This window comes from Solea senegalensis, unplaced genomic scaffold, assembly GCF_019176455.1.
Source record: "Solea senegalensis isolate Sse05_10M unplaced genomic scaffold, IFAPA_SoseM_1 scf7180000017094, whole genome shotgun sequence".
Lineage (NCBI taxonomy): Eukaryota > Metazoa > Chordata > Actinopteri > Pleuronectiformes > Soleidae > Solea > Solea senegalensis.
The window spans coordinates 5,042-14,457 of NW_025322234.1; the positions used below are offsets into that span (position 1 = coordinate 5,042).

At 39.3% G+C, this 9,416-nt stretch overlaps 1 protein-coding gene across 1 annotated transcript; it reads left to right on the plus strand.

The window, feature by feature from the left end:
• The first annotated feature begins 532 nt into the window (after positions 1-532).
• On the plus strand, positions 533-4,946 carry LOC122763812. The gene is made up of 11 exons (XM_044018371.1): positions 533-725; positions 2,393-2,668; positions 2,820-2,923; positions 3,008-3,277; positions 3,422-3,515; positions 3,679-3,746; positions 3,989-4,219; positions 4,329-4,370; positions 4,487-4,606; positions 4,720-4,773; positions 4,864-4,946. The coding sequence occupies exons 2-11, from the start codon at positions 2,536-2,538 to the stop codon at positions 4,933-4,935; spliced, it is 1,188 nt and encodes a 395-aa protein (XP_043874306.1). The 5' UTR covers positions 533-725; positions 2,393-2,535; the 3' UTR covers positions 4,936-4,946.
• The last annotated feature ends 4,470 nt before the right edge of the window (positions 4,947-9,416 follow it).

Below are 9,416 nucleotides of genomic sequence, written 5' to 3' on the forward strand. Positions count from 1 at the left end.
TTTGTTATTCATATGAACAGCAGATGGTCACATGCTCCTGTTACGGCTTGTAATGCAGTGTTCTGACTGAACACAAGTTTCAATGTGTGTAACATTGTTTTAAAACCACAATACTGAGCTAGCTAATAATAATGTAGCCATAATGTTTTGAAACGCACAGTGGACTATTGAATACAGTGTCCAGCATGATAAAACCCCAACTTTTTATGGGCCAATCAGAATACTTTATTTTCCTTGGGTGAAATTTTTTTGTCGTCTAAATGCTACATGCAAAGAGTCTGATCATCAAGTAGTTGCTGGTTTTGTTTTGGCGGGTCACAAATGAAAACCATGCTAAAGTAAATGAATTGGAAAATTGTTTTCTTATTTTCACATTTGGAGGAAAAAAGGTCATGACAATAAATGCTACAGACTGGAAATGACTTACACTTGTGTCCAATTCTTATAACCAGTTTTTGATTGGTGCATTTTAAATCACGCCTCTTTTCCCCTAACTTGTCTTTTGATTGGTCTATTACCACGTCTGTCAGGCAAAACTCAGCTCTGTTAGGACTGTGCCCTTCAGTTGTGTAGTTTCTGCACAGCACGTGGTTCTACTTGGCCTTGGCTTTCAGTGGACTGCACTTGAGTGAATTTCATCTTTTTCAAAGTCTCTTCAACGGTTGAAAGGTCTTTCTTCTTTGTGTTTACTGGACTTCATCAGCAGAACCAGCGGATAATTCTAGGTAAGTGCTGTTGGCATATCAGTTCACATAGCTCTTTGTTTACATGGCCAGAGAGAACGATGCCAATGAACAGATTAATTTAAAAGAATGTTACCACTGTTTTTGCTTTCTGGTGACCTTGTCTTTGTTTGCATCTAGCATGGCTTTACAAATGGTTGATCATGTTAGATGCAGTTTGTCTTTATACACGGTTAAAAGCAGATGGGAGTAATTTAAATAAGTCCCATTATTTGTATCACAAATACAGTTTGTAGGATGTGTGTTTTTGTTGGTTTTTGTTTCAGTTTGAACAATGTTTTTGCGGTGTGCGCATGGATGTATTTTAAGCTCTGCATAGAGCATAGCCCTTGGGCAGGGGCAGTGCTGTTACCCATCATGCCCAAGTTTCATTTGAGTCCACCACAGTCACACAGAACTAGTTATTCCATTTCACAGCTGTAGACTTTTCTATAGCCCACAAGCGAGGATCTCGTGGCTGACAAAAGTTTTAAAGGCGTAGCATTACGTCTGAAACTTATTTTGACAATCGGTAGTCATGTAATCATGATGTCACATGCGTTTTTTTCTGGGTTAGTTGTCCTGGAAACATGAAGCTCTGCCAGTGCTGTGTTGTTGGGGTCAGGGTGAAAACAACGACCAGAAATCAAAACAACATATTACTGTATACCACCAGGATGTGTGAAAACACTCACTCTGGCTGTAACTGTTGTTTAGTCCTAAATTTATACTACGTTTATTAAAAATAGTATATTATGGCTGTAAATTAGTAAGTACAGTTGGTACAGTAAACCAGCAGATTCATGATCATATTATTAGGAACAATAAGAATGTGGACAAGGTGAAATAGTGTGGGACTGTGGTTGTTTGATTGTTTGTGTGAGAATTTCGCAAAACTGTATTGACTGTGTTTGGGGGTGTGTCAGATAAGTGTTGGGAATAGCTTTAAAAGTAGACAAAGCTTGTCTACTTTTAAATGGTGTGTGTAGAGATAGGTTCCGCTTGTTGAGCTGAATGAGGATGATGTGTTCAGGGAGTTACCAAATTATTAGCATCACAGTCAATGCGTCATAGACAAAGCTGTGTCATTCACACATTATTAAAGCACATCAGCTTTGTCATTGTTCCCTTTACGCTTGACCAATCATGCTTAAGGCCCTTAACAGCTTAGTAAGGGACCTGCACATCAGGCTGGTTTGTTATTCATATTGCTCCCCTTATAGCTTATAAAACGAGCATCTGATTGAATACAGGTTTGGATATGTGTAACATTTGCTTTTTAAAACAACAATACTGAGTTACCTAGCTAATGATAATCAAGTCACATAACTTTCTGAAACACACAGTGGCTTATTACAGCATGAGAAAAATATTTTGGAATCCCTGGAAACACTCACTCTGGGTACTGCACCTAGGCAGTAGCCAATTAAATTTTATTGTTATTTAGTCCTATATTTATAGTAAGCTTTATAACCATAAATTATTATTAAAGTACAGTTGATATAGTAATCCAACACAGTTATGATCATATTATGAGGAACAATAACAACATGCTGGTAGTGTAACATTCTGTAACTGTGTGTTTGAGTTCTTGTATGGGAATCTCACAAAAGGGAGTCTTGTTGTAATTGTGCTTTTTACAATTGTATGTTTTGTTTGTTTTTTTACAGTGGATTGAATTTCCAGGCACGTCACAAAGTTACAGAGGAACAGGAATTGGTTTAAATTATTGTGTTCATTTAATACAACTGTTTTCTGGTGTATATTTTACTGTTTCTGTGTGAGTTTTTGTATTTCTATAGGTTAGGTGAAGATGCCTCGCCTGAAGAAGCACAACCGTTCCATCGCGGCCAAGAAGAGGATGGAGGAACGCCTGGCAGCAGTGGTGGCATCTGCACCTCTGGTCCCCACCACTTGCTTCCCACCACCAACACGTGGTCCCTTATGTATGTGTTTACCTGTTTTCCATGAAGTGTTATCTTTAAATTCTTTGGAGAGTGCATGTGGACATGTTCAGTGTCTTTAATGTATTTTGTACGTGCACAATGTATTTGGGCGATGTGTTCTTCTATTTTAATGTTTTGTCTTTTTAACTAGGTCGTGGTACTGGTCGTCGACACCGTGTGAGCACCTGGCCAGTTTCACCCCTGACTGGCAGGAGTCACAAGATGATCATCCCACCCGAGTCACCTGACAAGAAGGTATTTATTTTGAATTTACAAACATAATTATTTGTGTGTGGCATAGTTATTAATGTTCTAAATAAATCTTTTCTATTGTTTTAGTTTGTTCTTTTTGTCGGTGATTCCCACCTGCGCGCCATTGTTGATGGCCATGTGAAGATTTCGCACAAGCTGCTTTCTTTTGGTCTCATGTCAACGCCAGGGGCTGACGCCAAGGACCTGAGGACTGAGATGGTGAGTGCAATCATTCCCAGGACACCTGACCTTGTTTGTGTTCTTGCACCCAGCAACAACTTGACCAGGGGGACATTGGATCAGGCTGCAGTGGACTTTGAGGAGCTTTTCACCAGTGCCTTGTCTCGGTGGCCGAAGGCAAGATTATTTTAATATGTTCACGTCTTTCCAATCATAATGAATGTGGCTTTATAGGCTGTTGTAGATAATTTCTTTTTATTTCAATGCATGTTTGTGATTATTATATTGCTTGTTTTTAAATAATGTTATGTGTTGTTATAGCTGTTTGTCCTGGACTTCCCTCCACGCCGAAACGTGGATCAGGACCTGCAGGAACTTTTTCGCCAAGAGTTTCACCGTGTGGCTGCACGCAAGGGTATGGCCCAAAAATATTTAGTTCAGTCTAATTGAAGTTGCATGTGTCATTGGCTTCTATGGCAAATGGAGAAAGATCATTTCTGTCACATTCAGCTTGTTTTAAATTAATATGATGCAAATGGGTTGTTTTTTTTTTAAATCATGTGTCTTTGTTTGTTTAGGTGTGAGGTACTACTCTATCGCAGAGTTCTTTCCTCTCAGCCAGCGTGACCTGTGGAGTTGGGATGGGGTAAGTGGCAATGATTTGTTTATTGTCCTTTCTTACGTTGACAAATATACTACAGTTTTTTTTTAGACTTTGTTAAAGCACTGTATAAATGAAATGTGTTATTACTGTATTATTATTATTATTATTATCATTATTAAGAAGTTGATCTGACAAAGTTTGGTTAGCAGGTTAGCAACAGTATTGACATTGCTGTTAATTTGAGTTTTTATTTTTAATTTGAGTTTGATCGCATAATTTTGCAGGTTCACCTGAGCGATGGATCTGGGATGAGGACACTGGTGACATTGCTATGCGACAAATCCAGTCAGGAGCTAGAGATGGCTGTTGCACAGGAGGAGTCGCGTAGCATGTTGCCAGCTGTTCCCGCTCCTGCTCCTCGTCCGGCTCCGAGGTTGGTTGTGGTTGGAGAGGCTCGCTCTCCACGTCCGTTGCACAACCCATTGGATTGGAAGGTGGTTGAACCACGCAGGACGGTAAATGAGTTGCACACTTTGTGCTTTAGTAGAAACAGAACCTTTTCCAAGCAATTCACAGCACAAATGGTCAAAATGTACATGTATAAAATGATATTTTTCATTACAGGGGAGCAGCTCGCCCCCTAAGGGAGTGAAGGTTCAGCTCAGGGTATGTTTTGCTTTTTAATTCACCTTTTGATATTTATGTTTATTGATTGATGTATCTATCTGTATGTTTTCTCAACAGAAGTTGTTATTAAATGTTTTTCTTTTTTGTCTCACAAGGATTGTTCCATCCCTCTCACTCCTGTCTGGTTCAGCCCACCAATGTTGGAGATGATGGACAGTGTCCGTCCGGGCAATCTTGATCGGAAGGAGCCCAGTACTTCTGCCAAGGGACCAACGGTAATGTGCATGATTGTTTATTAGCCAATGATTCCATTTTGAAAAATGAACTGTCAAGACTGCTTATTATCCAAAGTTGTTGCTTTTTAATCATTTAGTTTTTCTTCATTTAGGGGGTCAAGCGTCCTAGGAGCCCTTTTGCTCCAAAGAAGAGCTGTGGGAAGAAGGTTTGAGAAGTTGTATTTGTTTTCTAGTCTTTGGCATTAAATTGTGTAAGAACATGGAATTAATTTGTTTGCTGTTTTTTATTTTCTAAGGTGAAGGTGGAGGAGTGGCCTGAACTTCCCAAGGCTGTGTCAGTAAGTGCACATTCTGTGAAAGTTGTATAATTTCATGAATGGATTATGCAACACCTTGTTATTTTGAATGTCATTTTTAAGTTGGAAGAGCTGTGGGAACCAGGCGGTTGAGCGTGTTACATTTTACTTCTGGTGTTGGGCAGTAAATTGTGGAAGTGCATGCAGTTAATGTTTTTGCTGTGTTCTTTTTTTTTGTCTAAGGTGGAGGTGGGGGATTGGCCTGGAGTGCCCAAGGCTGTGGCGGTAAGGGCAGATTGTGTGAAATGTATATAAATGTATTTTGCTCTTAAATAAGTTAAAACAAATTTCACTGTTTATATTAGTAGTTGATGGTCAAGATTGAGTTGCATATGCAAATGTTGAATTTTCCAATATTTGATTCCCTGAAAAGTATCACAAGTCCAGGTTGTTATAAATGTACAAATACAGCTGTGTTACAATGTGTAACAAGATTGATTTGGTTTTATTTTCATCAGGAGGTCCCTGTGGAGCGTCCCCGCAGACGCATTGTCTTCAAGAAGAGGCGTACTTCTCAGCAGGTTTGTCATTATTTAGATTATGATTCTATAAAGAATTTAGTTAGTGTTGATAGTGCTCAAACATTCTGGCAGTTGTAACATAGTGAGCAAGTTATTGTGAAGTCATGTGTGAGTCTAACATTCAGTGTGTTTTGTAGCAGGGTGCAGCTGCAGATGTTGTGGAGGTGATGAGTGGACCATCACCTGTGACCATTGAAGACTATCCCCCTCTGCACAGCTCCCCAGACCTCATCCAAAGTAAGGTCGCTGCGAATGTTTATACTTTGCCGGTAACGTTTGATGCTGGGTCTGTTAGTTCATGTGAAGAGGAGATCATAGTGGTCTCTGATACAGACAGTGAGGGTTCCATTTCTTTTGGGTGGACTGATACTTTGCCATTACCGGAAGGTTCAGGGTCTGTTGGGGCAGGTGTAGATGAGGTCACAGTGATCTCTGATACAGACAGTGAGGGTTCCATTTCTTTTGGGTGCTTTGATACTGTGCCTCGAAGTTTTGGGGTGCGTTCTGTGAGGGGATCCTTTCATCAGGGGGATCAGCGTTTTAAATATAGAGGTGTACAGTGTATGGCAGTAAGTTTGGCTGCCATGGCAATGCATAAGACCAAGAGTGTGTTTTCTTGGCAAACGAGACATCTGGACGATGCTGTAGTTTGTGGTGACAAGATCTACACATCTTTGCGTGACAATAACTTGATTTGTGGTGGGCACACTATGCCGTGCATTCCAGAGTTACCAAAGCAGTTAGATAGACGTGGCCATATGTATGAGTTTGAGTATGGTGACTTTGTGACTGGGGATGTCAATGTTGTTGAGGGAGAGTTTATTGATGCAGGTGTGTGCACAACTCTCAAGGACGGTTTGGAAAAGATGTGTATGGAATATGACACATGCTTTTTCACATTGTTATCCCGTACTTGTGGGATTATTAGGGAAGGGGAACGGTTTGCTGTTGTTGACTCTCATGCACGCAGTGCAGATGGGATGGTGCATCCCAAAGGAAAGAGTGTTGTTGTGTATTTTAGTAGTCTTGAACACTTGATTCAGCATGTTAGCTGTTTCGCTGCAGGATTCAGAGGGACACAGAAGTTGTTTGAGATTGCTGGTGTTTGTGTCACTGTGAAAGTAGATGGTGGTGCTAGCCAGTCATCTTCAGGGAAGATTGGTGCAAAGCGCAAGGCTACTACAATGCCTACTCGTACTTCAAAGAGGGTTAAAAGGAGTGACCCAATTGATTCAGATGTAGCATTTGTTAGTGAGGTTACAGTTAAGGAGTTGGTGTTTAACCCTGTTCGTAATGATGTAGCTCGAACTTTATGTGACAAATTACATGTTGAGTCAGAGAAAGTCGACGATGTGTTTTCAATAGTTGGTGTGTTGGGGGCTCCGTGCAAAAAGGACACAATAGTTGGTGATGGCAACTGTTTTTTTAGATCAGTCAGTCAAGCTGTGTGTGGTTCACAAAAGAATCACAGGAAAATTAGATTAGCTGTAGTTAAACAATTAGAAGATAATGCTGTAGCCTATGAGAGCATTTTGAGAAGTGAGTTCTCGTCAGTGTCAGATTATGTCATTAAGTCAAGGATGCGTTATGTCGGCAGTTGGGCGACAGAGGTTGAGATTCAAGCAGCAGCAGATTGTTTAGGAGTTTCCATTTTCACTTACATTGGTGATCGCTGGCTTGAATATAGTTGTAAGAATAGGCAGTTTTCCAGTCAGGCAGTGTACTTAGATAATGTAAATGGTAACCACTATGAGACTGTTGTTTGTGTTCATCAGCCACAGTCACAGTTTTGTTATGGTTACTGCAAAGTAGGTGAGGGTACAAAAGGCTACAATCTTAGACATCATAGTAAAGTAGAGGCACAGGCAACAGCTAGAATGTGTACTTCTAATGTAAACTATAATTTTTCTAATTATTTGAAAAGGAAAAAGTGGTTCAAAAATAAAATTCAATGTAGAGACAATGTGTTAGAGAAGTTGAAACATCAGAAACGTTCTAAAGTAAAATACATGCAAGATGTCAGCTATAGAGATAAGAAGAAAGGGTCAAATAAAGTAAAGTATACACAAGATGTTAGCTATAGAGAGAAAAAGAAAGGGTCAGATAAAGTAAAGTATACACAAGATGTTAGCTATAGAGAGAAAAAGAAAGGGTCAAATAAAGTAAAGTATACACAAGATGTTAGCTATAGAGAGAAAAAGAAAGGTTCAGATAAAGTAAAGTATACACAAGATATTAGCTATAGAGAGAAAAAGAAACAGATGAGCAAAAATAAGTAAAGTATACACAAGATGTTAGCTATAGAGAGAAGAAGAAAGGGTCAAATAAAGTAAAGTATACACAAGATGTTAGCTATAGAGAGAAAAAGAAAGGGTCAAATAAAGTAAAGTATACACAAGATGTTAGCTATAGAGAGAAAATGAAAGATTTAAGTAAAGTAAAGTATACACAAGATATTAGCTATAGAGAGAAAAAGAAACAGATGAGCAAAAATAAGTACTGTTTAAATGTCAGCTACAGACAGAAGAAAAAAAGTAGTAGTGTAAGGAAGTACCAAAGTAATACACAGTTTCAGGAGACTGTTAGAGCAGGGAGCAAAGTGAAAAGGCAGCTATTGAAAGACCAGGCAGTAGATTTTGATTATGTGATGGAGCAGTTTCTGTCTAAAGTTACAGATGGACCACATTTTGTGTGTTCTGTTTGTCAAAGGTTGTTGTTTAAAAAGCAGGTTTTGAATTGTAAAATAAGTAATTATAACAAGAGTGCAGACATGGCGTTAATTGCGGAGAAATGTATTTCTGAGGAGTATTTACATAAATGTAATGAGAACTGTGCAACTTCATGTCAGTTGTTGGATTCCCCTAGAGGACACTTGTGGATTTGTTATAATTGTAATTCTAAGATAAATAGAGAAGAGATTCCTCCTGAGTGTGTAGTCAATAATTTAGGTGTCCATGCTGTGCCTCCTGAATTGGCTTGTTTAAATAGTTTAGAGCAACATTTGATTGCATTGCATATCCCATTTATGAAGGTTTTGGCATTGCCTAAAGGAGGACAAAATGGTGTTCATGGACCGGTGACGTGTGTTCCAGCAAATATTGTAGAGACAAATAATTTGCTTCCTCGTTCCAATATGGAGGGGTCTTTGTTGCGTGTCAAACTGAAGCGAAAGCTAACATACAAAGGACATTATGAGTATCAGTTTGTTGACCCAATGCGCATAAGGCAGGCTTTGTTGTATTTAAAACAGAATAACATGTATTATAAAGATGTAGATTTTAATGAAGACTGGTTGAATGAGTTTTGTCGGGAACAAGAGCTTGATAGTTTAGTACAGGAAAGTGATGGTAATTTAGAAAAGAATGAAACACCTACTGAGGTGGATGAATGTGAGGATGAGCTGTTGCATGACAGGCAGCAACACTGTATGTTTCAGGACACTTGTCTTATGCCTGTAGATATTGGTCAGGAAGCGCTAGATCAGTATTTTGAGGGTGTTTTGAATGTGGCTCCAGCAGAAGGTAACAACCCTGTGAAGTTACTTTCTAATCGTGAAAATGAAGCAAAGTGTTTTCCAGTGTTGTTTCCACATGGACATTCTGTGTTTCATGACAACAGAGAGCAACGTTTGACATTGTCGCGTTATTTTAATAATCGGATTCTCCATGCTGATGGCAGGTTTGCTCAGAATGTGGAGTATATATTTTTCGCACAGTACATGTCAGAATTGGAGCAGGTTGTGTCAAATGTGTCCATAGCTTTGAGGAAAGGCAAAGGAAGTCATGTTCCTAAAAGAGTTAGAGATGTGGTGAATAATGAGGAGTCTTTAAGGAAGTTGTTAGAGTTTGATGATGGTTATCGTTTCCTTAAGCCTATTAGAGGCACTCCTTCATTTTGGCAGGCAGCGCAGCGTGATTTACTTGCATGTGTGCGTCAGCTTGGTGTACCCACTTGGTTTTGTTCATTTTCTGC

Coding starts and splice junctions, on each gene's coding strand:
- LOC122763812 (XM_044018371.1), top strand. CDS start 2,536: ATGCCTCGCCTGAAGAAGCACAACCGTTCCATCGCGGCCAAGAAGAGG. Junction 2,924..3,007: donor CCGAGTCACCTGACAAGAAG/GTATTTATTTTG, acceptor CTATTGTTTTAG/TTTGTTCTTTTTGTCGGTGA. Junction 3,516..3,678: donor CCGTGTGGCTGCACGCAAGG/GTATGGCCCAAA, acceptor TTGTTTGTTTAG/GTGTGAGGTACTACTCTATC.